At 46.2% G+C, this 25299-nt stretch overlaps 12 protein-coding genes across 12 annotated transcripts; 5 read left to right on the plus strand and 7 right to left on the minus strand.

Annotated features, from left to right (window-relative positions):
• Positions 1–13: 13 nt before the first annotated feature.
• On the plus strand, positions 14–1959 carry POJ06DRAFT_265496 (tRNA synthetases class I, catalytic domain-containing protein; the record flags this gene model as incomplete). Its single annotated transcript, XM_056189080.1, has 5 exons — positions 14–307; positions 406–666; positions 719–1100; positions 1158–1323; positions 1380–1959. The coding sequence occupies 5 exons, from the start codon at positions 14–16 to the stop codon at positions 1957–1959; spliced, it is 1683 nt and encodes a 560-aa protein (XP_056046081.1).
• An 87-nt stretch (positions 1960–2046) lies between these two features.
• POJ06DRAFT_52727 (uncharacterized protein) lies at positions 2047–3757 on the minus strand. The gene has a single exon (XM_056191172.1). It carries the CDS (start codon positions 3403–3405, stop codon positions 2134–2136), a length of 1272 nt encoding a protein of 423 aa, XP_056046082.1. The 5' UTR covers positions 3406–3757; the 3' UTR covers positions 2047–2133.
• Positions 3758–4106: 349 nt separating this feature from the next.
• Positions 4107–5900, plus strand: POJ06DRAFT_52760 (Septin-domain-containing protein). Its single transcript, XM_056191173.1, has 5 exons — positions 4107–4207; positions 4272–4723; positions 4782–4877; positions 4931–5343; positions 5394–5900. Exons 1-5 carry the CDS (start codon positions 4183–4185, stop codon positions 5461–5463), a joined length of 1056 nt encoding a protein of 351 aa, XP_056046083.1. The 5' UTR covers positions 4107–4182; the 3' UTR covers positions 5464–5900.
• On the minus strand, positions 5854–6695 carry POJ06DRAFT_280001 (emp24/gp25L/p24 family/GOLD-domain-containing protein; the record flags this gene model as incomplete). Its single annotated transcript, XM_056189854.1, has 4 exons — positions 5854–5873; positions 5934–6207; positions 6273–6461; positions 6549–6695. The coding sequence occupies 4 exons, from the start codon at positions 6693–6695 to the stop codon at positions 5854–5856; spliced, it is 630 nt and encodes a 209-aa protein (XP_056046084.1).
• A 487-nt stretch (positions 6696–7182) lies between these two features.
• POJ06DRAFT_52777 (thioredoxin-like protein) lies at positions 7183–8727 on the plus strand. The gene is made up of 10 exons (XM_056191174.1): positions 7183–7364; positions 7429–7547; positions 7606–7667; positions 7725–7749; positions 7810–8019; positions 8072–8103; positions 8159–8217; positions 8272–8287; positions 8345–8413; positions 8482–8727. Exons 1-10 carry the CDS (start codon positions 7306–7308, stop codon positions 8524–8526), a joined length of 696 nt encoding a protein of 231 aa, XP_056046085.1. The 5' UTR covers positions 7183–7305; the 3' UTR covers positions 8527–8727.
• Positions 8728–8944: 217 nt separating this feature from the next.
• Positions 8945–10352, minus strand: POJ06DRAFT_193469 (uncharacterized protein; the record flags this gene model as incomplete). The annotated part of the gene is made up of 4 exons (XM_056184912.1): positions 8945–9182; positions 9233–9308; positions 9354–9993; positions 10083–10352. The coding sequence occupies 4 exons, from the start codon at positions 10350–10352 to the stop codon at positions 8945–8947; spliced, it is 1224 nt and encodes a 407-aa protein (XP_056046086.1).
• A 432-nt stretch (positions 10353–10784) lies between these two features.
• Positions 10785–12991, minus strand: POJ06DRAFT_245191 (uncharacterized protein). Its single transcript, XM_056186612.1, has 9 exons — positions 12810–12991; positions 12636–12745; positions 12459–12562; positions 12237–12396; positions 12125–12173; positions 11623–12067; positions 11495–11570; positions 11233–11438; positions 10785–11175 (listed from the first exon to the last, which is right to left on the minus strand). The coding sequence occupies exons 1-9, from the start codon at positions 12908–12910 to the stop codon at positions 11119–11121; spliced, it is 1308 nt and encodes a 435-aa protein (XP_056046087.1). The 5' UTR covers positions 12911–12991; the 3' UTR covers positions 10785–11118.
• Positions 12992–13365: 374 nt separating this feature from the next.
• POJ06DRAFT_192257 (Endonuclease/exonuclease/phosphatase) lies at positions 13366–15240 on the minus strand (the record flags this gene model as incomplete). Its single annotated transcript, XM_056184876.1, has 2 exons — positions 13366–14513; positions 14565–15240. The coding sequence occupies 2 exons, from the start codon at positions 15238–15240 to the stop codon at positions 13366–13368; spliced, it is 1824 nt and encodes a 607-aa protein (XP_056046088.1).
• A 1601-nt stretch (positions 15241–16841) lies between these two features.
• On the minus strand, positions 16842–19149 carry POJ06DRAFT_294062 (peptidase M18). The gene is made up of 6 exons (XM_056190454.1): positions 18759–19149; positions 18458–18707; positions 18329–18403; positions 17831–18275; positions 17625–17782; positions 16842–17567 (listed from the first exon to the last, which is right to left on the minus strand). The coding sequence occupies exons 1-6, from the start codon at positions 18808–18810 to the stop codon at positions 17060–17062; spliced, it is 1488 nt and encodes a 495-aa protein (XP_056046089.1). The 5' UTR covers positions 18811–19149; the 3' UTR covers positions 16842–17059.
• Positions 19150–19434: 285 nt separating this feature from the next.
• On the plus strand, positions 19435–21358 carry POJ06DRAFT_245207 (WD40-repeat-containing domain protein). Its single transcript, XM_056186613.1, has 4 exons — positions 19435–19755; positions 19812–19933; positions 19984–20519; positions 20572–21358. The coding sequence occupies exons 1-4, from the start codon at positions 19646–19648 to the stop codon at positions 21328–21330; spliced, it is 1527 nt and encodes a 508-aa protein (XP_056046090.1). The 5' UTR covers positions 19435–19645; the 3' UTR covers positions 21331–21358.
• On the minus strand, positions 21359–24240 carry POJ06DRAFT_218674 (nucleolar protein 14). The gene is made up of 4 exons (XM_056185575.1): positions 23950–24240; positions 23760–23894; positions 22655–23698; positions 21359–22604 (listed from the first exon to the last, which is right to left on the minus strand). Exons 1-4 carry the CDS (start codon positions 24208–24210, stop codon positions 21453–21455), a joined length of 2592 nt encoding a protein of 863 aa, XP_056046091.1. The 5' UTR covers positions 24211–24240; the 3' UTR covers positions 21359–21452.
• A 201-nt stretch (positions 24241–24441) lies between these two features.
• POJ06DRAFT_192931 (Fcf1-domain-containing protein) lies at positions 24442–25094 on the plus strand (the record flags this gene model as incomplete). The annotated part of the gene is made up of 3 exons (XM_056184895.1): positions 24442–24529; positions 24589–24678; positions 24733–25094. 3 exons carry the CDS (start codon positions 24442–24444, stop codon positions 25092–25094), a joined length of 540 nt encoding a protein of 179 aa, XP_056046092.1.
• Between the last annotated feature and the right edge of the window lie 205 nt (positions 25095–25299).

Consider the following 25299-nt stretch of genomic DNA (forward strand, 5'->3'; position numbering starts at 1 on the left):
ATTTTGAAGCACAATGAGTGACGCACCGAAACCCCAGACTAACCCCGCTGAAACAAAGGCTAATAGTGCGCCAAAGAGTGGAAAGGGGACCAAAGGAGCAAAAGGTGGTAAGGACGGCGGACCAAACTACAACATCAAGTTGGTGAACGCAAAGGATGGCGAAGTCGTCACACGATTCCCACCGGAGCCCAGCGGATACTTGCACATTGGGCACGCGAAGGCTGCTCTTTTGAATCAGTACTTTGCTCAAGCTTATCATGGAAAGCTCATCGTCCGATTCGATGACACCAATCCCAGCAAAGAAAAGGTCTGTGTGCATGCTTCTGAGTCTTTGCACGGTCAACGCACGCATCTTTGTCTTGATCTGGACTCAATTTGTGTAATTAACTAATTATTATCGTATAGGTGGAGTTCCAGGATGCCATTCTTGAAGATCTTGAGCTTTTGGGCATTAAGGGCGACGCTGTCACCTACTCGTCGGACTATTTCCAGCAGATGTACGATTACTGTGTTCAGATGATCAAAGACGGCAAGGCTTATGCCGATGATACTCCCGTGGAGCAGATGCGAGAAGAACGTACTGAAGGCATTGCCAGTCGTCGCCGCGAGCGCACCGTTGAGGAAAACCTGAAAATATTCCAGGATATGACTGATGGCACTGAAGAGGCGAGCACCTCGGATTTAAATGAAGCATACACACCGTCTAACTATTGTCTAGGGGTTGAAAAACTGCATTCGTGCAAAGATTTCCATGACTACTCCGAACAAGGCTTTGAGAGATCCTGTCATTTATCGATGCAATTTGACTCCGCATCACCGCACTGGCACTAAGTGGAAAGTGTACCCTACATACGACTTCTGCTGCCCAATTGTCGACTCAGTTGAAGGCGTCACTCATGCGCTTCGAACCATCGAATATCGTGACAGAAATGCTCAATACGAATGGATGTTGAAGGCGTTAGGTCTCCGCAAGGTCTATATCTGGGATTTCAGCAGAATCAACTTCATCAGAACGCTTCTAAGCAAACGTAAGCTCCAGTGGTTTGTTGATCAGAAGTTAGTCACTGGATGGGACGATCCACGATTTCCCACTGTTCGAGGTGCGTTTTGAATTATCCTTCAGTTACAAGGCACTAGGTCCCCTGACTATGATTTAGGCGTGCGAAGACGTGGTATGACCATTGAGGGACTGAGGACTTTCATTTTGGGACAAGGCCCTTCGAAGAACATTTTGAACTTTGACTGGAGTTTGATCTGGGCTACCAATAAAAAGGTCATTGATCCTGTTGCTCCACGACACGTCGCCGTGCTCCAGAAGAATGTGTAAGTCCCATATCCAAAATTCTTTTCGAAGGCCTGACACTAACGTTGACCTTCAGTGTCAAGATCAATATCGACGGTGGTCCAGCTGAGCCTTACGCCGAGGAGAAGCCTATGCACAAAAAAAACCCCGATGTCGGTACAAAGAAAGTTATCTACGCCTCTGAGGTCTTCGTCGACCAAGACGATGCCCAGACCTTCAAGGATGGCGAGGAGATCACTTTGATGGATTGGGGTAATGCCATCATAAAGACTATTCACAAGGACGGCGATACTGTTACTAGCATTGATGCTATCTTGAATCTCGAGGGTGATTTTAGAAAGACCGAAAAGAAGATCACATGGCTTGCGGCCACTGACGATGCTACTCCGGCCGTGCTTGTTGATTTCGATTATCTCATCACTAAGGAAAAGCTTGCTGAAACCGACGACGTTGCAGATTTCGTCAACCCGAACACGGAATTCAAAACTCCTGCTATCGCTGATCTCAATGTCCGTGACATGAAGGAGGGAGACATCATTCAGTTCGAACGCAAGGGTTACTACCGGCTGGATAAGCCTTATTCTGAGGGATCGCCGGCAGTTTTCTTTACTATTCCAGATGGAAAAGTCGTTCAGAAGTATGGCGCTAAGAAGTAGATTTATATATATGATAGAGGCAAGGGTTACAGCGCATATTACGAAGATAGCTCAACAACATGTAGATATATATTTTGTTCATAAAATAAGTGCACCGTAGCTCGCCATATCTCTAAGGTTCTATCGATAATGCGAAGAACACTATTTACATATACAATACATCATATTCTACATTTACTCCACTTCAGGCGCATCCGTACCAGGTTGTGAATTCTCTAAACCAGTTATAGTACTCTTCTCCGTCTTAAACGCTTGCCGATAGGAGTCGATTGTAAGGTTCGAAAAGCCTTTCTTATTCCTCAACTTTGCTTGCTCGTTCAAGATGGTGTTCGCTCTATCTAGCGATTCCTGGATCTGAACGATAGCAGAGTTCAAAAATGTCTGTTGTTGAGAAGACACGTCCATCAAGCCCCTTTGCAGGCCCATCAGACTGAGCTCAAAGTCGATTGTTCGTCGCTGCAATTCAGACAAATACTCAATCGATGCCAAATCTTCGTCGCTAGGCAGAACTTTTGGGAATTTGTGCCATCGACTTTCGAGAGCCGACACGAACGAGTTCAACTCGGACTTGTACGAGTTCAAGAATTCTTGTGGCGGGCTAGAGTCATTCGCTCGAAGAGCCGTAAGAGCACTGATGGCAACAGCTGTGAATTGAGGAACCTTAAATGCTCGCGAGATATCTTTGAAGTCCGCGAGTCTGACAAGCATATTTCTGACTTTGCGTGCATGTCCCAGATGCCATCCGAACACCTCGCAGCGTATCGAGAACGCACGTAGTAACTCAGTCTTCACGGGATGGTTGAAAGTGAGCCCGTAGACCTCACTGTGAGAGACCAAATCTGACGCTTCGGAGTAGAACCCTTTCAAAGTCAAGTCTCGTACAAGTTTGGTAGTCTGCCATGTCGGCATAGCGTAGAGATCCTCAGCTGCCAACCGCTTCAATTGGTTCTTCAGCTCCGTAGCATGCTCTTTTGTCTCCACTCTGGACACAAGCAGTGTTATGAGACGTTCGGAAGGAATTGTGGGACGCAGTCTTGTGTACAGTTTCCTCCGGGCGGCATCATTCGGCGCTGACCTCACACCTGCCTGCTTCTTCTGGACACTTGCAGCTAAAAGCTCCTCCTGACTCAATTTGCGAACATTCTCCTCCGTGATTGTTGGCTTTTCAGACTTGACTTTTAGCCGTTCTAATGCGCCCTCAAAAGTTGACGTCTGTTCGATAAAAATGGCCTTCTTCCTCCGTACGTTGCGCTTGTACTCTATCAATTTCTTCGATGGTTTATGGTGCTTTGTCACTGGTACCGACTCATCAGCTTCTACTGGCTCCAGTGTGGCTTTGCTGCTGTTGGCCTCCACGACTGTGAACTGGTTTCCAACAGGAAGTCGCCTAATCGACGCAATCACACCTATCACCCGTTGGCGGGTGAACAACAGGGAGGCCGACATGCTAGAGTCGTCGGGAATGGTATTTATGGATACCGACTAGACACTAAGTGCCGAATACGTGGGAATTGTGCTGGTGCTATATGATTCTTTACTGCAGGTAAACCACTGGTCACGAATTTTTTTTCGCGATCAGGAGCGCGCTTTTGGTCCCCGCAGATTTGATTCCAAAATAGTCAGTCTTAAAGCGCGGCGTGCTGCTCGGATTGAAGACTTGGTGACTTAGTGTGCTTCAGTTTAAACAAGAGGCTTTGCTAGAAAGTCTTAAAAATCTTGTAGCAGATTGAGGTGCAATTCACTGCGCTTCTATAATAACACCGGGATAGCTCCAGTATGTATTCTCTTGGACTGTTACTTGGGAAATACCTCAAACCTTCATTGTTCTGGGCGCAGGAGATTCCCCCGTTCCGGTCCAACAACCTGGTATTCTGGCACCCAAAACTAATTAGCTATCCGCACGCGTCTAATTATTAGATTGTTTGTGTTACTCCTGAACTCAGCCAGCTTGCGGACCTCGCCCCCTTAATTGTTCGATCACTGTTTGCTCCAAACTTCATTCTTAGTCTTCTGTACACCGCTGTCCCCTGTTCGTGGTTACGATCATTTCCTGATATTGAAATGACTTCGCATATTGGAATAGACAATCTGCCAGAGCAGAGGTTGGTAACCTAGTTACCAAGACGCGTCTTGTGTTGCGTAACTCTCATCTAACAGCGTCTTGTACTAACATGTTCTGTTAGGCGTAAGATCGTTTCTAAACGTGGAGCGTCATTCACGCTTATGGTTTGCGGTGAATCGGGATTAGGTATGTGCCGATTAGTGGGTTTAGTTAGATTAATTGGAACGCCCCAAGTTGATCGGTTTGTTAGGCAAGACAACATTTGTCAATACGCTTTTCTCCACTACGGTCAAGAACTACGCAGACAACAGGCGAAGGCATGCGAAGCAGACTGATCGAACCGTTGAGATCGAATTAACCAAGGCAGAGCTCGAGGAGCGGTTTTTCAAAGTCCGTCTTACCGTTGTCGACACGCCTGGCTTCGGCGACTATGTCAACAACAAAGACTCTTGGATGCCCATCATAGAATTCTTGGATGATCAACATGAGAGCTACATGATACAGGAACAGCAGCCGCACCGTGAGGGCAGAATCGACATGAGAGTGCATGTGTGTCTGTACTTTATTCGTCCTACTGGCCACACGCTCAAGCCTCTTGACGTCGAGGCTATGAAGAGACTGTGTACGCGTGTCAACTTGATCCCTGTAATTGCCAAGGCGGATACTCTGTCTCAGCATGATCTGCAGAAGTTCAAGGAGAGAGTACGTGGGCCTGCCACGATAGAGCGCAATTTAGTGACTTTGGCTAACAAGCTCTCAGATCCGTGCGGTGTTGGATGCCCAAGGAATCAAAGTTTACTGCCCGCCTATTGAGGAAGATGATCCAGCTGCTGCGGAGGAAACGAAGGAGATTATTGTGCGTAATCGCAGTATCGCTCGCGGAATTTGATGGGTTGCTAACTTCTTCAGGCATCCATGCCATTTGCAGTTATTGGTTCGGAGACAGATGTTGAAACACCTGATGGCCGAATTGTCAAAGGCCGCCAGTATCTTTGGGGAGTAGCCGAGGTTGAAAATGAAGAGCACTCCGATTTTAAGAAACTCAGAAACGTGCTCATCAGAAATAGCATGCTTGACTTGATAAGATCGACTGAAGAGAATCACTACGAGGCATACCGAGCTCAGCAAATGGAAACCAGAAAATTCGGTGAGGCACGACCGAGAAAGCTGGATAACCCTAAATTTAAAGAGGAAGAGGAGTCTTTGAAGAAGCGGTTCACTGAGCAGGTAAAGACCGAAGAGGTGAGATTCAGGCAGTGGGAGAAGCGTCTCATTGCCGAGCGGGACAGACTTAATAAAGACCTGGAGGTAATCCATAATAGGTAAGTCTTTGTTATGGGGTGGCTATTGAGTATTTTCTAATTGCATGCAGTATCAAAGAATTAGAATTGGACGTAGAAACCATGCAAGGCGCGTCGATTGGCCGGAGCCATAGACGTTAGTTGTGTGCACGTGAGATATTGATGTGTTTAGAACTTACGTATTTTTATGGAATGATTGCTGGTCGCCGACGGTAAGTCGTTGCGATGCTTCGTTCGTGAGCTTTACAATTGTGTACACGTATGATAACTTGCTTGTGTTTTCAATACTGAGTTACGGGTTTCATTTTATGTTTTGCCATTTCCGGTATCACCCTCCACGGTCATCACCCCTAGATAAAGTATGTAATGATATATTTAGGTATGTACATATGTAAAATGCGCATCTCATATGTGCGACCCCTGGCATGTGTGCAGTAATTTTGCTAGTGTTTCTCATCCATGCAACATATATTTAAATCAAACCTGTATCGTACAATATCGCATCCATCAAATGAATCGAAAATAAACCATTTAGACAAATCCCTTCCGAGCTAGTTGATTGGAGAGGTTAGCCACGTACTGCAAACATGAACAACAAATAATTAACTTACACCCGGTGAAAAAGAACTGAACCACGAGAACCTGGAAGACTGCCATGGCGACAATCGCGAGGACCTCAACAATCGAGAAATAAAAGATACGAGACTCTGTCGACTTGACCGTACTGAAATTACGGTTCTCCCGCGTCCTGAAATATTTCTGTGCTCGAGAGATCGAAGTGAGCTTGCCTGAGAGCGAGTGGATGCTATTCTCTAGCAACGAAGCCTCCTGCTCGGAACCACCGGCCTGCTTAATAGGTAACTCCGCGCGCGACTCATTTTCGACCTATTATTCGAATGTTAGCGACTGATTTATTCTGAAAAGGAAACGCGTAGGTAAGGTAATCGTACCGCGATCTCAAAGTCGACGAGTTTCTCGGCAAACGTCGACATCTCGTTCAGAAAGCAGAATTTGTATTCGCCAACCTCATTCGCCGTAAATACAAAGTCTCCCTGTCGCTCCTTCTCGCCGTCCAAGATCACGCGCAGGCTAGGAGATGTGACTGAATAGTCAATATCGAACGACCCGCCACTTTGGACCTACGAGCACGCGCGAATTAGCACTTTAAATCATTGATTCCTTCCACAGAAGTACAGATCCGAGAAGTTAATCAGTGAAATACATACAGCAAAGTAGAACGCTACTTTTACGCCAGGTTGATTGACCTGTGCATAGAAGCAGGCGCGCTCGTTCGCAGCCACACTGTACGTGAGCGCGGTCGCGTAGGCGTAACTTGCAAAGACAAATAAAAGAGCAATTAGTCGGGCAGCCATTGATATGCCGAGTGACACGATCAATGATCGATAGGTGAGTTGCAATTTGCTATTAGAATCAGGGTGCAGTGGGAGATCCGGAGTAATGCCACGCCAGCAACGCACTCCCAACGTGCCGATCTGGTGAATCTACGTGACTGTATAGGTCCAATTAACTTGACCCAATCGTTCAGATTTACATCGTTCGAATTTATGTCGTTCAGATTTACGTTGTATTTATGCAAGGCTGCACTCTGCAGCAGCAATGATTGATTTTAATTGGATATCTGTAATTATGAATTGCTACAAGCTGATACCCCGCGCTCTTACATTCGCTGAAACGCCCCTATATTGACGCTCTCAGTTGAGTAAGTGTAGACAACTCGATATTTTAATCGAATTGCTATTGCTAAATCAACTGCGGATTGTTGCTGCGTCTCTGTTACTATAACTAGCGGAAGAATTCCAGCAATGGTGTGTAATCACAAGGGCTCTGTACTACTGGACCCTGAGATTTTGGTTTAGTTCTGAGACTGGCGCAAGCCAGAGAACACAAATACTCTGCCCGTTCCGCTACCTCTCTTAATTTTGTAGCCACTCTCGTTATTCGTCCCGATCAATTTTCTCTGCAATGGCTTCGCTGAAGACCCTCGTTCCACCCGAGCCTATCAAGCTCTACAGTTGCGTCATGTGCGTGGGTTCATATCAGCGAAATCGTCGAACAAAACCTTTCCTAACAACGGATATTATTTAGTTGCCCATGGGCCGCCCGTACCTGGATTGCGCTCGTCCAGGCCAATGTCGAATTCGAGTACATCGAAATTGACCTTAAGAACAAGCCAGAATGGTTTCTTAAGGAGGTCAACCCAGGCGGTTTGTGCTTTGCAGTTATTGCAGTAATTTCTTGGTGTCTGATGTCAATTGATTGTAGGCAAAGTCCCCACTTTGAAATTTGGTGACGACATTATCATCGAAAGCGCGGTTACTACTGAGGTATGAGCCTGCTGTACGGTCATTTGCTACCTTCCGTCTGGAGCTAACCAAACGCAGTTCATTGCGGACTTGTTCCCAGAAGGTAGATCATTGCTTCCTGTCAGCATCCTCCGTGCCAAAGTGACCACTAACACGAACTAAGCCAAACTGATCCCTAGCGACCCTTTTCTCCGGGCCCAGAGTAGGCTCATGGCCGACCGCTTCATGGAGTTTATATTCCCTGTATATCGCGAGATACTAATGGCCGGTAACCTGGACGCTTGCGCCAAGGTGTTCGGTGCCGTCGATAAGTTCTTGCCGTATCTCAAGGATGCCAAACCATTTTTTGGTGGCTCTGATCATCTTATCTTGGGTATGACTTGTGTATTTGCGGCATTTTTGGGATATATCTAACGCGGAGTTAGCCGAGATTATGATTGCTCCTTTCCTTAGCAGAGTATGCAGCCCCTTTAATTACTTGCAAAATAGCTGAAAGGCGACTAACAATATAGCTTTACATGGTCCTCGACTCCGAGTTCGTTTCGGGCGAGACTTTCAAGAAGTTGACGAGGTGAGTTGCACTTTGTATTGGCGACAATAAAACGAATGTTGACATTATATTCAGTGATCCCAAGTATGAGGTTAGTTAAATCACTATAATACATTTGTTTTGGTGATTATGCTAACACACAGCAAAGTATTTCAACACTTGGGCTCAAAATATCCTGGCCTCCCCCGGCTTGAAGGGGACGTTTGACAAGGCTGCTGTAAGTTTTAATGATTTTTTTCGTATAGTGTCTATCAAGTGCAATTTACTGACGTTGGTTTCCGTCAGAACCTCAACTGGGCAAAGGAACGTCTTGCTTCTCTCCGCAAGTAGTAAACCCGCGCCACGTCTTGATTGATTCCTCGTACGAGTAAATAATTTCCTCTAAACAGAATAATTGCATTGGAAAACCGAAGAGTATATGATTGGTGTGGGTTTATTGTCAAGATAACGTGACTAAACAGTTTCATTGATGTTGGTAATTCACAGGGGAAAGACATCTATGCGAGATGTTAAGTAAGGAAGAATGCAAATCGTAAAAGCGTGCAACAAATACACCATAGAAGAACCGGAAACGTAGAAACCATGTAGTATCAACAAAACCATTAATTTTTCTCCAAAACTATAATACAGACATTACTCTCTTCAAATTAGTCTTACACCGATAGGCCTTGTGCCTGTTCAACTGTAACCCTGGGACAGTCTTGAAGATGACGAGAATACTAGAATTCCTTCTAGTCGCGATTGTGGACTATGTATATATGCCGTTTGCTGAGGACGTGCCCGGTCTTATCAGTCCCGCTGTAGTCCTTTGATCTGGAGGTTTCAATCTCAGCAATTGTTCTAAATATGTCATAAGCTTCTTGGGCGAAGTCGACATACCTTCGTTCCATGAGAGACACGCCGCTATTAATTGAAGAATTTCAAATCGTTTAGTGTCGCTTCGAGGAAGACTTAAAAATGACAGTAAGAGATTGGTAATCAGTTGTCTACAATAAACGTTAGCGAGAAAGCGGTAGCTACGCTGGATTGATCTTACCTGTCCACGTTCTCGTCAGGAGTGCCCTTCTTCAGTAAACGCAGGGCTTTCGTCAAATGTTCATTTAATATGACGGCTGCATAATTAGCACAATCCTGCAATCAAATCGAAGCCCACTTACCTTCATGCCGCAACTTCCCTATTAACAGTGTCTTTTCTTTGACTTCCTTCTCGAAAGGCCGCATTTTCTCCAAGTCTGTCTCTGCGTTGTCGAGCCGGCTCTTCAGCTCTCGAACTTTGTCTGTGAGCTCTGTCTTCTCATCAGTCAGAACATCGATCTGTTCCTGCATTTTCTCCACAACATCGTGCAGCTCTGCCTTTCGCTCTTCTTGCATAACATTAATAGCTTGTCGTAAACTCTGTACCGACGCTGCATTTTCGTTATTTTCATGCAAAACTACGTCGTACAGCGACTTTTGGGCCCGCATTTGTTCTTCTAGCTCAGCTACCCGCTCACTAGTACCTATCCGCATGGTTTTCTCTTCAGTAGCGATGACGCGCCAGTCATCCGCTGACCGCTGAGCTTCCTGTAATTGCTTTTGTAGGTTGTGTTGCTTGGATATTAGCTCGCCTCGCTCCTTTTGCCAGCTGTCGTGTGATGATATCGAAGATTGGCGCAGGCTGGCAAGTTCCTTCGACAGCTTGTCCGACTCGTCGGAGGCAGTTATGACTTCCTGTTGTAGCGTCGTGACTGTCTCTGTCAAATTCTTGCACTTTTGGTCAAGATACTCTATTCTTGTCTTCTGCCGTGCTATCTCCTCCTGCCAGCTGTTAGCACGGCGCCAAACTCAGCAGTCAACTGCCATAAATCGCCGACCAGTATCAAGACAGTAGTAGGTCATATACTCACCGAATCTGTTTTGAGTCGTTCACCCAGAGTCGACCGGATCGACGAGACTTTCCCTAGAAGATTCTTGTACTGAGTCTCGAAGTCATGCCTTTCCTTTTCGGCCTTGGCAAGCTTCTCCAACAGTTCCGTTCTCTCAGCCTCAAACTTCTCAGCCGCCTCCTTCGACGAAATAGTCAATTGTTCGAGCTTCTGCACAAGTTCCTCCCGCTCGACTTTCGAGCTCGCGTGGTCGAGATCTCCATTCGAATTGATATCCACAGAAGCCGCCATGACCGACGCATCGGACTCGGTCGCCGTGGATTCCACATGCGAGACTTCATCCGCGTTATCCCGCGTGTCTGTCGACGACCGTGTTGACGCCGCGTCGTCAGTCATTGCGCGGGGCGGAGGTAACTCGAGATCGTGTTATCTTCTTCTATAGGAGTTGCTAAATTAAACTCGATTGGACCACGGACGGTCCAGAACAATTCCGCCTCGCACCCCGAAAGTCAGAGCAAAAATCACTTGATACGGTACGCGGAATATAACTGGTGCCGCCAACTTGTCAATTGAGAGAGTCTAGACGCCGTATGATGCCAGCAAAAGATAGTCAATATATGGCTGCTTCATCAACTCGGGCAAGGAGTTAGCATAGAATCGTTGACACGTGAACGTAGTGCAGTTAGCATGTGAGCGTGTTGGCTCGAGCGTGGGATTGCTTCCTGTGCTACACATACTGTATATATCGTAAATGCGCGGCGTGAACACGTGCATCAAGCCTTAAGCTAAAGAATATGCCACACTCTAAATACATATATCCACTACAAATTATATCTGCGTACAATACGCGCTCAAAATAAACTCATTAATAACACAGATACAAAAACAATTTGTACACCGTTCAAATCCCCGATATCCCAATATCCGCCAAGCACTTATAGAACAAAAACATAATATAGCTAATGTTGCAATTGTAAAACCCATGATATTCCAATCTAGTCCGACGGGGCGACAGTCCGTCTGCGCATCCCAACGACTACATACGTGTTTTCTTACGCTAATCCTGATCGTTCTCGTCCATCTCGACCCTCAATTCGTGACAAAGATCGAAGCACTAAAATATAACCGTAAGCTTACATCTATACAAAATTCCGAAGTTCTCGTGTCATACCTCTGCCAGGAGTGCATTCAACAGCCCTTGTCCCTCAGGAATCTGATTTCCAATCATGAATTTGCCATCCGCGCGGAGGTTGTCAATCGATGCCAGTTTCATCTGATACGGATACAGTTCTCGGGCTGACGACAATCCACCCATTCGCTTGACCTCCATTAAACACTTTCTTACAGTACTGAGCTGATTCTGGATGGGTATGAGCGCTATAAGCAGAATTAGATCGGGACCCTTTCCTGATCCGCCATATCCCGCAACAAACCTTCAGATACCGGCTCACTTGACACCAGAAGCCGGTAAATAAGTGCATAGCAACGCCGCAACAAGTAAAGCAGAATCTGCACAAAAATTAGGTGTCCGCACATCACTATTGTCACCTACGACACTTACCGTCTGTCCTTCCGGAGTGTTGCCATTGTCGTCAACAAACACACCCTTGACTCTCATATCATCTATCGATGCCAGCTTCTGCTGATAATTGTATAGATCTGTCTCTCGAAGTGTCCACTTGTGCGTTAACATCAAGCTGTCAAGCTGGTTCTTCATCTCCGTCAATTGTTCGTAAATCGGACGCAAGCTAGGAGCAACCAGGTCCTCTCGCGCAAAAAAGTCGTTCAGAACGTCATGGCAGTCCTCCAACAATCCATTCAACAGATTCTGACCATCTGGAATATTTCCATCAGGCGATAGAAAGTTCCCGTCTACCCGAGAATTCTCAATGTTTCGTAGTTCTTCTTGGAGCGCTTTCAATTCCGAAATGGAAAATTTGGGCCGCGATCCAACGGACACAATTTGTCGTCTAATAGAAACTAGCTTCTGAAGGGTAGGCAACAGTCTAATTATGTACAAATTAGCCGCGGTTTCTCATAATACGCTGACAGATGCGCCATACTCGTGCGAAACTACCGCCAATGAATCTTGCAACTCCTTCAATTCTGTCTCTATCAATAACTGTCAGCACTGAACCATACACAAGGTTCACCAATTACACTGCCAAACCATACCGCAGACTGATATCTTGGCTCTGATCAGCTGAATGATCTCGGGCGATTCAGAGTCCGCGTCCCGCTCAACAATTCCCTTGATTTCGTTCAAACGATCATCAATTGGCGCTAAGTCATTATTTGAGTATACTCGGCTTTCCTTAAGATGGTCCAAAAGTCTCTATACGAACGTGTCAGCGCCCATCACGAATCAAATTGCTAGCCTCTAATGCCATGACTAACCTTGACCGTAGTGAGGGATGCATAGGTTGCGGGAGCAGATCGAACGCCGACAGTCAGGAACGACAACGAGAGAAGTTGAAACACGTCATCGAGAACAACATCAACTTCCGTACCGTTAGAGGAGGTCTGCACCACTGCAATTCATAGCAGCCGACAATGCCTGCGTTAGGAACATACCACGATTCTGCTCGTCATGCAAGCTCGGTTCTGCTCGGATATTGTTGATTTTCCGTACTTCATCTAGAGTCTGCTCGTATACTGTATTGACATCGCTGGATCTTAGATATCTGGGCACCAATTTAGCAATTTGCTGCAGACAGAACCATGATATGATCGGATCGGATCACTCACGTCGAACGATCCTGCTTGAGTGCCGTTAAACGAGTTCGGATAGCAATTAGCTTCTGAAGAATGGCCTGCTCGTTCTTTGGGACGGTGGCTGCTGAACTCATATGGTCTATTCAAACGGTGGTATTCGGCTATTTGTGTTTCCCGAGGTGACTGGCTTAGCTTATGGTATGAGGAGACAAGGAGTATTTGCGTGGACATGGGACACCATTATCTCGTGGCCGTCTGAAGTTTGGTGTGAACACTATTCTGGCCCTCCATCCACCGCCACGTCTCACCCGTGTTATCCGAACTCAGCCCCCGCATTGTAGCTGCTACCAGGTTAATTCCGCTCTGGGACACACCCAGAATATGTTATTCATACCATCCGCTACTTACACGCCTGTCATGTTTTTAACAGCTGTAAAACCAATATGTAGATACAGCTTGTACACTATTCAACAATACTGTCTAATTTATACAGATGAATATTTAAGATACAGTACAAAACACTAACAAGTACATTATAGAATACAACCCCGCAAAAGCAATCCAACCAACCTAAGCCCCATTCATCTTCTTAAACTGGAACTGAGAAAGTAGGGAAATATGACTTATAATTGTTAATAGCTTGTACACTGTAACAAAATAGGAAGTCAACATACTCTGATGGGAAATGGGCATTCGGAAATCCCATTACTTTCGACATGTACTCTTTGTCCGGCTCACCGAGTAACCCGGCTACGGTAAGACTGTTTGCCGAATACCAGATGTAATCTATTGCATCCTTGAATGTCGGCGTGCAATTAGTGAACGACAGCTCACCAATATTTGCATAGGACGATTTGAGGCCAAACGGATGACTAACACCATTCTCTGTGAACTTGCCGTACTTATATCCCTGGACATCAATATGATCGCCGTCAACAGAGCCTTTGGATAATAGCTGATATACTCCACTATCGGGTGTCGAGTTAAAATCACCTCCAATCACCATTGGAATCTTCTTGCCAGACGTGTATTGACCCTTCATTGGAGAGTCATCCGGCATTGGAAGCTTTGCAAACTTTTCGGCCATGACTTGGAGCTCGCCCAAGAGTAATCCGACCTGAACAAGTTTGACATCCCCGTATGTTGGAGCCCAGTCGAGATGAGCGTTAACAGCTATTAGCCGATTTCCTGTTCTTTGGTGTTCCAGAAAGCAAACGGTCGCAATGTTGTCCTTCGTCGCAACTCTGTTGAAAATATCCGGATAGTTCTTCAGACTGTCTTTGTCAGGGACCAATAAAGTGCTGTTCATCGCGACATGCTGAAACTCGACAGGCTGTTGGTCGATCAATTTGAACACCGACTTTTTGTAGAAAATGGCGCAGCCGTCGACTTTCCTTCGTTCAGCTTCACTCATCGTCTTGGCTCGTGATTTGGGCCAGTGAAAACCTGTGTAGTCTTTCTCCGATAAATTAGGCAACAGAAACTCCTCATACGTGGCAAGGTCTACTTCTTGAAGACACATTATATCAGCATCGTACGAGACAACCTCCTGTTTAATGCTCTCTCGTCGGAAATCCCACTGTAATGCCCATGACGGTGTGTAGCCGTATATCCCAGTGTATCTATCGCAAAGGATGTTGTAGGATACTACCGAAAATACTCCTTCGTCGGCGTTATCTTTCTCAGATTCTCTCTCTTCTAAGACAATCCAATCTCTAGGTGCGGGCGGTAGTGGAACTAATCGCTGTTAGCGTATCCAACTAAAATCCAGACTCCAGAACAACTTACCAGGACCATTATCTCTAAGGTCACCGATAATCCCTCGCGTCCCTTCTTTAGCCATCAAATTCTTGATCGAATCTGGTAACGGATTTCCCTCGATACCTAAAACCTCCAATCTAAACAACGTTCCCATCTCCGGCGGGAGGCTTTGTAAATTATTGTCGATAATTAGAAGCATCCTTAAATTCTTCATCAGTCCAATTTCTGGCGGAAGCACCGTCAAAAGGTTTCCGGAGACATCCAAAATCGTCAACTGTCCAAGCTTGCAAACGGCACCGGGAAGCGATGTGAGTCGGTTGTGATTGATGTATAGCTTGTCCAAAAAATGATAATTAAATAAAGCCAAATTCAAATTCCGGATTCCCTGTCCACCTAAATCCAAAGCCGCCCAGTCTTGACGCTTATCCTTTTGTTTCTCCAACTGGACTCGTTCCAGTCCTTCTCCTTCTGGCCGTTCAAGCCTTCGTCCGCCAGACAGTTTAAGAGATGATCCGGTCAATGGCGAACTCTGGCCATTCTGACCCCCGTTAAGCAGGCTCGCTGGATCCTGCAGCGTCAAGCCCGAAGGCTGAGTTCCTCCCCTCGAGAGTGTGGCCGCAGCTCGAGCATGGTGATGCGGGGAGCTGCTTTGTCGAGAAAGCTGAGCCAGGTGTATCTGGTGCTGCCAATGCGTCGATACCATAAATGCTACCCAGTAAATGATATATAGCTGATGTAATTACGTATACTCGAATGCAAACTTATGCAGATGCTGAAGACGAAACTGAAGAGCCGTCACTCGGCGGAGGCATTGACCTGGCCAACCACGGCAGTTAGCTAAATTTGATCTACCGACGTAATAACAACGGGTCCAAACTAACCAGTTATTTAGATATTGGAGCGATAATGACTAGAAGATCGGACAAGGTCGAAGGCGACCAATAGATCGCCTCGAATCTGGATCTGGTATGGGTTGAACGGGTGTTTAGTGCTTTTACTACCAAGCGTTGTGTTCAAAGTGGATCGAGGGTGGCCACAGCCAACACGGAAACTCTGTCCGCTCTGAGTGGGCCGAACTATATGCCAACTTCACAATCGCGTACTTTCGTTATTGTCAAAATTCAACCACAATAATGAACTGCAGCCTACTACACATTCCGATATGCGATTGAAACTGTTCCCATGCAAGTTAGACAAATAGCCGTGTGTTTACGTGATATCAAATCAAACCCACGGCAGTGTCCATCCTCGTCTATAAACAAAAGCTACACTCTGATAACATGATGGAAATCCATCTAGCTACAATTTCCAGTAGGTACTGACAATTTGTCATCGCTACGCGTTCAAGGTCGACGAGAAATCATTACTTAAGGTACTGGCTGGCAGGCTGGGTGATTATATTGTAATGTCGACTCATCCTAATCAGTCGCACAACATCTTCTTACGCAAACAGGAATGCACCTGAATCGTAAACGATAATTGTGTCTTCGGTACGTCCGCAGACGTCAGGAAGTTCTCGTATGTAGCTTTAGAATCTTTCCAAAATTTATGCAACCTATTTTCGAGTTCTCAACGCGGTCGATACTGGTGGAGTGTGTTACCTTAAACCACTGCCGATGGCACGCTAAATGAAGACGAGATCGAGATTACCGGTAGTTGTCATAGTATCGTTGTTTCATTGCCCGATACTTCCGTACATGGTACAACGCAGCTATTTCTGTTGATCGCGCACCGTTAACCCCCGACTCACACAGTTGCCATCAATAATAAAATACCTCTTTCGATGTACTCAGCGAATTTCAATTTCTGCTCGATTTCTTCGGCATCCGTCAAATCGGCATTCTTCTTGAACCCAGCGTGTACTTTGTCTCGGAAGTATTTGTAACCTCGGCTATGTGTCAAATTCAGTTAGTAGGTAACACTTCAAAGCAGATTAGAATCTCGCATGTAGTCGCATGGAAGTACCGTACGGGTATTCTCGTCCCATGAATAGCAGCTGCTTATATTGCCTTATGACCTTGGATCTCAGCGTTGAGATATCTCTTCCAGACATCATTTTGAGACTGCCCAGACTGCTCGCACTAGCATTCGATGCCGAGTAACCTCGTTCCAGTGGAAATACGTCCTAAAAATGCGCTGTGCACAGGCATGCTACCTGTGGAATTGTCAGCCATTCCGCAGCTCAAATTGTGCGTTCGGCCACGGATATTTAGTGTGTAGTGACGTCAAACTACGGGACCAGTCGCACGGCTCTCGACATGCCGGACTTGCTGTCAGCGCATTGCACATTGCATATGCATGACACACTTATACTTTCATCGATTCTATTTGGATAGAGAAATATAACTAATAAGGAGCAAACGAATTTATGGATGCAAGTAGTAAAACCGCATATTAACCTACTGGACTATTACTACCATATATACTCCTCGTAATGACTGTTATCAGCTCTAAATTAGGAACTTACAAACCTAGCTAAGCATCTATTGAATCTACACTATTAATCTACTCCTATCAGCAATTCAGTCAACGATAATGGACTTTTCAAGCTTTTCGTAGTTATTGAAGTACGCCGCGAACAAAGAACAAGCGTGCTCAACATCCGCAGAACCACCTGTCTCACGGATGGAATGCATGCTGAGCTGAGGATTGCCGAGATCCAAAGTACGAGTACCGAGCAGAGAAGCAAGAGCAGGTCCAATTGTAGAGCCACAAGAAGAATCATTGCGAACAACGAACAGCTGCAGTGGAGTCTTACTGATCTTGGCGGCCTCCTCAACCAAGAGAATTCCTGGAGAGTTGGTGGAGTACCGCTGGTTGGCATTGATTTTTATCACAGGTCCTTTATTCATCTGGGGTCTGTGGGTAGAGTCGTACTTTCCAGAATAGTTGGGATGGACCGCATGAGCCATGTCAGCAGAAATCAAGAACGATTTGATGGCCGTCTCCTCATAATGTCTACTGGCATCGGTGGCCGCTCCGCTAGTGTCGATATCTGGGACAGCGGATAGACTAGAGAGTCTCTTGACACTATAAAATCATCTTCGTTAGCATATAGACAATACAAAATAACTGACAATATCTCACATAGCTGGTAAAAAGTTCGATCGGGCACCTTGGGCACTTTCAGATCCGATCTCCTCGTGGTCGAAGCAAGAGATCAAGCGAATAGTCGCGTCGCCTTCGAGCGCGTCCGCCGTCTCCAAGCTGTCTATGAGACCGCGAATTGCGCAGTAAGACATCATCTATCGAGACATCAATCCTATCCTCCTCCGTATTATTTAAGCACGTACCTGATTGTCAAGTCGTTGAGAGACAATAAATTCATCCGAGATGCCGCCGAAAGTTCCAGGATGAGTGTCGTACAAAATGAGCTCGAAATCGCGAACGGCGCTGATAGGAACACCAGCAGCCTCAGCAATGAGTGCGACGACTTTTGGCTGATGACGATCATTCACGGCGGCAAGCGAATTGAATGAACGTTGGTCTTCCTCAACGGGGGCGACCTCGCCCGTATCCGACTTATTAAGAATCTCCTCGGCAAGGCCAGCGATTGGAAAGAGCTGAGACTCCTTGTTGAACTCGAACTTGGTATTGGCATCCCGGTCCAAGTGGATAGCCAGCGTGGGGATTCTCAAGATTGGCTTGTTAATCTTGATGAGCTTGGGAACAAGGTTGCCGTTCTCGGAAACGTAGACTCTGCCAGCAACGCTGAGATCACGATCGAACCACGAATGCCTGCTACATGTTAGGCACGATCAATGCGCAGGTCCAATCTATGGAACAGGTACCAAAGTCCACCACCGTAGAGCTCCACACCTACTTGAAGGTAACCCTCAGACCACTTTTTCGAGACTGGCTTCAACCTCCAACGTCAATTAGCATCGCCTTCAACAAGACAACAACATACATGCACGTACCGCAAAGTGGGACTGTCAGTATGGGCACCAACCATAGCTATACCATTGCCGGCTCTCCAGTCCTGACCGACACCGAACGCGACGATGCTGCTGCCGTTTCGAGTAAGAAAGTACTTCTTTCCTTTCTCAATCTTTCCGGCCCACGCATCACGTTCCTTGAGCTCGAGAAATCCCGCAGTCAACAGCAACTTTTTCGCGTTGTCCACTACATGGTACGGCGATGGAGACGCGTTGACGAAGGAGAGGAAGTCTTTCAATCACTGGTCAGTGGGCACGTCAATACCATCATCACATATCTTACCAGACGCATATGCCATAGTTCGAGACATATTAGAGAACTTGGGCAATGACATTAAACTAACAAGGGCCGCGAGAATCTAAGGAACGACCCGGCAGGCATTCCTGTGCGGCTTGGGCCTCCGAGACTATGGTCAGTGACCCAGGAGATCTCTTTCTTGGGATGTAAAATGAAACTGTATGAATGTTCCACCCTTCGCTGTGGGTACCACAAAATTTGGAACAGGTAAGGTAATAATCTAAAGGGCTTCGAAAATACTCTCCATGTTATAAGACCTTGACTGTAAATGTACAAACCAAACGCTTGTAGAGAGCGATTACAGTACAGAAAGGGAGAGACACTATGCAAGTCATTTACGATTGCTGGGAGATGGTACTTGAAAGAGTTGCTAGAGATACATTTCCTATTCAATATCGTATATTCAATATCGTATTCAGTCTTGACTAATTGAGCAGTCCCAAAAGTTCGCCAGATAATTGTGGAATGCTAACACTTGCTATGGGAAACGGCATGCTACAAATTGAGGGATTAATTATGGGGATATTTGCACCGGCGTAGTCTTTTTAGCTTGTGGCCGCCTTCTGTATCGGGCCGGTGCTTATCTAACAGACAGTCATGGGTATAGTACCCTGGCGCAGTAACTGACACCAGCCACGATAAGAATGTGGCTGGGTGAGTGCCCAAAGCTCGGAACTAGCCACCCCAGAAGTTAGATGGGTGTTGAGGCTTGTCTGCCGGCCCTTGTTCAAAGTGAAGACGAATAGTCTATCAAAACTATTTTACCTTCAGTTTCTGGATTACCTCGCTCATCCTCGCCCATCAGGCTCATTGGACTCGCAATTGACAGTTTCTGACTGTGGATTGCTATATCATTGGCTGTCCGAAAGATTATGGCTACCGAAGAGGATAGAGTCAGATCAACCTCATCGTCGACTCAGTTGCCATATCAACGAAATCCTTCGCCTCAACGAAAACGAATACGAGTATCTTACAGCGATAGGTGTGTACGATTTTACATCTTATAGACAACATACTGGTGGATTTTAACCGGTGTAGATACATTCCGAATCGAGAAAGCGTCAATTTACAAGCGGGATTCAGTTTGAAGCCGGACTCGTCTGCCACAGTTGAACGGACAACGAATCGACTTACAGAAAATGAGTTAGACATTCAGAGAAGTGCGTAATTGGGAGCATATTTTAAGGACAAGATGTTGACGTTGTCTCAGTCGAGGAAGCCAATCGAACGTTTTCTGACGTCTTGCGATCCGAATTATTTGGCGATGATGTACCGTCGAGTGAACAAAGTCGGACGCCCTCGTCCTCAAATTCGGATATGGTCAGCGCTGGGTCAGTTACCCCACCACGATCAAATCCTTCAGCTCCATCCACACCGTCTAGAAATTTGTTCACGTTCATGTCACCGTCAGCACGGAAGACTCCCACACGACAGATCGGAGGTGCCACGCTCGACGTTGAAAACGAAGTGTTCTCTCTATCGCCAGTCCGATTTCGCTCTCAGAAGATGCTCTTATCACCACGCAAACAGCTCCGTTCAATCTCAAAAGTTCCATTTAGAGTTTTGGATGCGCCCGAGTTAGCAGATGATTTTTATTTGAATTTAGTCGACTGGTCGTCTACGAATGTGCTCGGGGTCGGTCTTGCACGTGCAGTTTATTTGTGGAATTCTTTTACTGGGACCGTCAACAAGCTTTGCCAATTAGGAGAGCACGACTTGGTGACATCTGTGGCTTGGCTGCAAGAGGTAAGTTAGCGTTTTGGGTGCTGCTGCGACTACGGCGCTTAACATCTAACAGGGCAAATATATCGCGGTCGGCTCGCATCGCGGCGTTGTTCAGATATGGGATGCGGAAGCACAACGGAAATTGAGAACAATGGATGGACACACGTCAAGAGCGGGCTCATTGGCGTGGCATGGGCACATCCTGTCCTCGGGAAGTCGAGACAAGACAATATTACTGCGAGACGTTCGTGCGCCCGGCTCCTATTTCCGACGGTTGACGGGGCATAAGCAAGAAATTTGTGGGCTGAAGTGGAGTTACGAAGACGATAAGCTAGCCTCAGGTGGGAATGACAATAAGCTTTTTGTGTGGAACAGTACCAGCGAATCTCCAGTGCTCAAGTTCACAGAGCATGTGGCGGCCGTGAAGGCAATTGCATGGAGTCCTCACCAGCGCGGCATTCTAGCATCAGGAGGAGGAACCGCTGATCAGCGGATAAAATTTTGGAACACGATGACCGGTCGGCAAATTAACGAGATCGATACCGGGAGCCAGATATGTAATCTAGTTTGGTCTAAGAACTCCAACGAAGTCGTTTCTGCACATGGATATTCACAGAACCAGATAGCTATTTGGAAATATCCTTCGATGCGACAAGTCACCGCACTCACCGGTCATACATGTAGGGTTTTGTACCTGGCGATAAGCCCGGATGGACAGACCATTGTGTCTGGTGCTGGTGATGAGACTCTGAGATTTTGGAATGTGTTTGGTAAGGGTCGGCCGGAGTACAGGGAGGTTACTTTATTGGACGTTGTTCCGCAACTTAGGTAATTAATAAAGTCTTTTACTGCAACAATGTTGGCCCATATAATGATAAATTAATGCAAACATTTACACATCTATTTACAACTGTAATGCCCAAACTAATACGCCCAGAAAACGTCTCGAATCTTTTAACCTTGCGAAGCAACACTTCGTTCGAGCTTCGCAAGCATCTCGTGATATTCCTTGTCCTTTTTCTTCTTGGCGGCTAACTTTTCTCTGGCAATAAACGCGTTGTCCTTTCGCAGCTCGCGGAGAGCGCCCTTTCTCTCTTTCTTCACTTGTGCCTTCAACTTGCTGATCTCCTGTCGCTGCACGTTCGGATCATAAGACTTCTTGTCAACCGAATAATTAGCCTCGAATTTAGGTGCATATGTCGGAATCGGAATAGGTTTGTGATGCTGCAATGCCAATGGTCTTCGATTAGCTGTTTGCAATTTAATGAGTTTCCTTAATAAATCGCCCGTCTCCTTGATCGCCTGCGAAATAGGTGCGAGCGTAGCAGCACGTTTTGACGACTTCCCCAATTCGGTTTCCAATATTTCAATAAGGTCCAAAGAAGGCTCGAATATCTCTTTGTACGCATCCTTGCCTTTCCATAAAGACAAGAACGTTTTCAGGCTGCTGAGATCCGACTTGAGTATTGAAAGAGCGAGCTGCCTTTCAGCCGGAGTTGACAACGATGTCAGCGGCGTATCACACATTACGTCTGTCAATTGTAAATTTCGCACCAAGATGGAGTTATTGTTGCCTTCGATTACCACCTTCGTGACGTTCTGAGATAATGGGAATCCTTCTGGAATAGCTGACTGTTTGACATATGACAGTATCGACAAGTTAATGTGATTTATGGCTTCCGGGACGTATCTCTTGGACAGACTCTGATACTTGGTGAATAACCGTGTGAGCAAGCTACCAGCGGCAAGATCACCCGCTGTCTTAACCGCAAATTGCGCAAGGTGCTGGCCCATCAGCAGCATCGCTGGGGTCACGACCAGGTGGAAATGATCTGAAGTGGAGAAAATGACGCCGATCACCGCAAAAAGCAGCATATCTGAGGGTAATGGATAATCGGTCGGCTGCCCGCTGTCTGCAACTATGGCGGCTTGTAAACGACGGCGAACAATCGTCAGCTGCTCTCTGAAGGCCTCGGCCATCGATTCTGGGTAAGACTTTGCCAAGTCATGGATCTTCTGGATCAGCTTGTTGAACGACTCGTTGTTGAGCTGCTTTGACTCGTCGGCTAAATTCAAAACATGTTCCAACAAGAGTGGCCCAAATTTCTAATAATATTAATTAGAGGATATTCTCCAACCATGATATACCGACCTACCATTAGCTTTCCCTTGTTGTCCTTATGCAGACTTGGATGATGCAGAGTCAAAATTCTCTCAATGATCATAATCTGGTTCTCCAGATTGTGTTCTCCGACAATTGACTGAAGCTCTTTATACGACGACGGGCAATCGTAAGTGAATGCGAGCCCTGTATTGGGTTCAGAATTGTCGCTCTGCGACTTCTTTGTTGGGCTTTTCACCAAGATCGCTTGCGCCATGGGAAAGGGCTGCCCGTCGTCAGACGACTTGAAATCGTCTCCGTCGACATTATCAGCTTCTTCCTCGTCAGATCCTTCCACTTCTGAGGCTTCAATTTCCTCGGCCTCTAGTTCGCTCTCACTATCGGACCCATCTAAACCTTTGCCGAAACCAAATCCGGCAGCATCGTCCGACAAAAAGTCGTCCCCCAAATCATCAGCCTGAGGCGCGCGACCATCCTTCGTCCCGTCATCTTCCTCGTCACTGACCTCGCCTCTCATGCGACGTAGCCGCTGGGCCTCCAGTTCCTTTAACTTCTCTGCATTCTCCTCCGCAATTTCCTCTTCTGTCTTGGTTCGGTCGCTTGGTTTTGCACGACGATCGAACGCCATTTCCCGGACATGCTCGTCATACTCCGTATCTCGGTCTGCATCGCTGCGCATTGAATCTGGCTGAGTCGAAGCAGAAGCAGGACTCTTGAAAAGCAGCGCCCGTAGATCGTTAACCTCACTATCCAAGTTCTCGATTTCTTCTAAATCTTCATCTTTGGCCTTTTGCCGCTCATGCTTATACATTTTGGACTTAGCGATGATCTCCTTCATTACCTCGTTTTTGCTTTTCTTTCTTTCTGGTCCTTCGATATCAGATCTGTCGCCAGTAGAGTCAGGGTCTGATGTGCTTCTCTTTAACCCGCTGTCGTCGTCGTTGTCAGAAAACTGATTATTGGCACCGAAGTCATCCTGGTCAAGAGATAATGATTGTCCGTAGTGGGTGAGCGTGTCAGCTTCGTACATATCGTCATCCTCTAGATTGAATAGAACAGACGACCTCGACGACCGCGCCTATAATTGATTGTTACCAGGTCACTCGTTATAAATCTGGTGTATCGAACAAACTGCTTACCAGTCGCTCTCGTGTAAATCTCTCAAGCATTCTCTCTTCGGGCGTCATCGTAGGATCGTTCTCACCGAATCGTCTATCTATAACAGAACCGACTTTATTCTTCCTTTCCAGCTCCTTCTTCAACGTCCTCCGTCTCTTGAACACGAATTAGTCAGTATTCCGGTCTCCACGCTCACAACACGGGACATACGTTTTCTTCACCAATCTGCTTACTTAATCCTGGCTTTCCGACTGCACCTTGGACTTTTCGACCTAAGATATCTCCATGTTTCTGTCTCGTAGTCTTGATCTCGAACGGATTAAATTCAGCTCGAATGGACATCAGCAGCTCATCCTTGTCTGCTCGCGTCGCCGCTGGGACGCGCTTGGGATTCTTCTTGACATTTGTTTGTCCCGTGAACCCACTCGTCTTTAACCGTTCTTTCAGTTGTTTTAACTGAGATTTACCCATTCCGAAAAAAATCTTGGGCTTGGCGGTGTACTCGAGAAGGTTTGGTTCAAATGAGAAATCATGAAAATTATTCCGTAAGGCACTTTAAAGTTGCGCCGCACATCGCGAACTCCCACTTCAACTATTCTAAATTTTTCCTCCGGTTGTCCTTGCAAGAGATCGAATTGTTTACCGTCATTCCACAGTTCATCACCGGGAATTCGCAATTACACGCAGTAAATCACCTAAGCCATGCGGCAGAAGCGATCAAAGAGCTATCGCAAGCAGATGGCCACGTATAATATGGCGTTTGGATTTCGACAACCATATCAAGTATTAGGTACGTTTCGTCATAGACGATTAGTTGTAATTTAGATTCTCGTACTGACCACGGATCAGTGGACGGAGATATAATATACGATGCAACAAAATACAAAATGAATCTGGACAAATCATTGGAAAGCGTTGTCCAGGGGAAAATCAAGCCAAGTAAGTTCTAACATCCACAATGACGAGCAAATCAATATACTGACGCACCTGAAGTGATCACACAATGTTGCATTAAGTCACTATACGACCGAGGAGAAGATGCGAAAGACGCTATCGCCCTCGCCAAAACATTCGAAAGGCGCCGATGTAATCATCTCGATACGCCGCTGTCTCAGGCGGATTGTCTCAACAGCGTAGTGAATGTTAAAGGGAAGAACAAACATCGATATGTTATCGCGACACAAGATCCTAGGGTCAGGAGCCAGTTCAGAGCTATACCGGCTACTCCTATGATATACATTAATCGTAGTGTTATAATTATGGAACCGATGAGTCCAGCGACAGAGGCGGCCAAGCGACGACTGGAAGCAGAGAAACTATCAGCAGGATTGAATAATCCTCGGACGCGAGGCTAGACAGGTGCAGATCATCAAGTGTACACTAGTATTCATGGGTATTTGGTCTAATATGATATGAATATTCTATGAAGGAATTGCCCTTGGGGTGCGACAAATGGAGGTCTATCAAACAATCACTATATATACAACTACCACAAGTTGTGAAATTTACAGTCAGAAATCCGCATCAGTATATAAATGCCACTCATGGTACACACATAAA

Source organism: Lipomyces tetrasporus (genome assembly GCF_029532465.1).
Source record: "Lipomyces tetrasporus strain NRRL Y-64009 chromosome Unknown POJ06scaffold_2, whole genome shotgun sequence".
Taxonomy (NCBI): domain Eukaryota; kingdom Fungi; phylum Ascomycota; class Lipomycetes; order Lipomycetales; family Lipomycetaceae; genus Lipomyces; species Lipomyces tetrasporus.

Excerpts from the sequence above, each read along its gene's own strand:
- POJ06DRAFT_294062 (XM_056190454.1), bottom strand. The coding sequence starts at position 18,810 with ATGTCATTGCCCAAGTTCTCTAATATGTCTCGAACTATGGCATATGCG. Across the intron at positions 17,783-17,830 it reads CTCAACGACTTGACAATCAG|ATGATGTCTTACTGCGCAAT; the intron begins GTACGTGCTTAA and ends ATGTCTCGATAG. Across the intron at positions 17,568-17,624 it reads TCGAACTTTTTACCAGCTAT|TGTCAAGAGACTCTCTAGTC; the intron begins GTGAGATATTGT and ends ATGATTTTATAG.
- POJ06DRAFT_52727 (XM_056191172.1), bottom strand. The coding sequence starts at position 3,405 with ATGTCGGCCTCCCTGTTGTTCACCCGCCAACGGGTGATAGGTGTGATT.
- POJ06DRAFT_245191 (XM_056186612.1), bottom strand. The coding sequence starts at position 12,910 with ATGAGTTCAGCAGCCACCGTCCCAAAGAACGAGCAGGCCATTCTTCAG. Across the intron at positions 12,174-12,236 it reads AGCCAAGATATCAGTCTGCG|AGACAGAATTGAAGGAGTTG; the intron begins GTATGGTTTGGC and ends AGTTATTGATAG. Across the intron at positions 11,439-11,494 it reads AAGTGAGCCGGTATCTGAAG|CGCTCATACCCATCCAGAAT; the intron begins GTTTGTTGCGGG and ends TTCTGCTTATAG.
- POJ06DRAFT_218674 (XM_056185575.1), bottom strand. The coding sequence starts at position 24,210 with ATGGGTAAATCTCAGTTAAAACAACTGAAAGAACGGTTAAAGACGAGT. Across the intron at positions 23,895-23,949 it reads AGCAGATTGGTGAAGAAAAC|AGACGGAGGACGTTGAAGAA; the intron begins GTATGTCCCGTG and ends TTCGTGTTCAAG. Across the intron at positions 23,699-23,759 it reads GATTTACACGAGAGCGACTG|GCGCGGTCGTCGAGGTCGTC; the intron begins GTAAGCAGTTTG and ends AATCAATTATAG.
- POJ06DRAFT_52777 (XM_056191174.1), top strand. The coding sequence starts at position 7,306 with ATGGCTTCGCTGAAGACCCTCGTTCCACCCGAGCCTATCAAGCTCTAC. Across the intron at positions 7,365-7,428 it reads AAGCTCTACAGTTGCGTCAT|TTGCCCATGGGCCGCCCGTA; the intron begins GTGCGTGGGTTC and ends GATATTATTTAG. Across the intron at positions 8,414-8,481 it reads GGACGTTTGACAAGGCTGCT|AACCTCAACTGGGCAAAGGA; the intron begins GTAAGTTTTAAT and ends GGTTTCCGTCAG.
- POJ06DRAFT_52760 (XM_056191173.1), top strand. The coding sequence starts at position 4,183 with ATGGTTTGCGGTGAATCGGGATTAG. Across the intron at positions 4,208-4,271 it reads TTGCGGTGAATCGGGATTAG|GCAAGACAACATTTGTCAAT; the intron begins GTATGTGCCGAT and ends TCGGTTTGTTAG. Across the intron at positions 4,878-4,930 it reads AGGAAACGAAGGAGATTATT|GCATCCATGCCATTTGCAGT; the intron begins GTGCGTAATCGC and ends TAACTTCTTCAG.
- POJ06DRAFT_245207 (XM_056186613.1), top strand. The coding sequence starts at position 19,646 with ATGGCTACCGAAGAGGATAGAGTCAGATCAACCTCATCGTCGACTCAG. Across the intron at positions 19,756-19,811 it reads CGAGTATCTTACAGCGATAG|ATACATTCCGAATCGAGAAA; the intron begins GTGTGTACGATT and ends TAACCGGTGTAG. Across the intron at positions 20,520-20,571 it reads CTGTGGCTTGGCTGCAAGAG|GGCAAATATATCGCGGTCGG; the intron begins GTAAGTTAGCGT and ends AACATCTAACAG.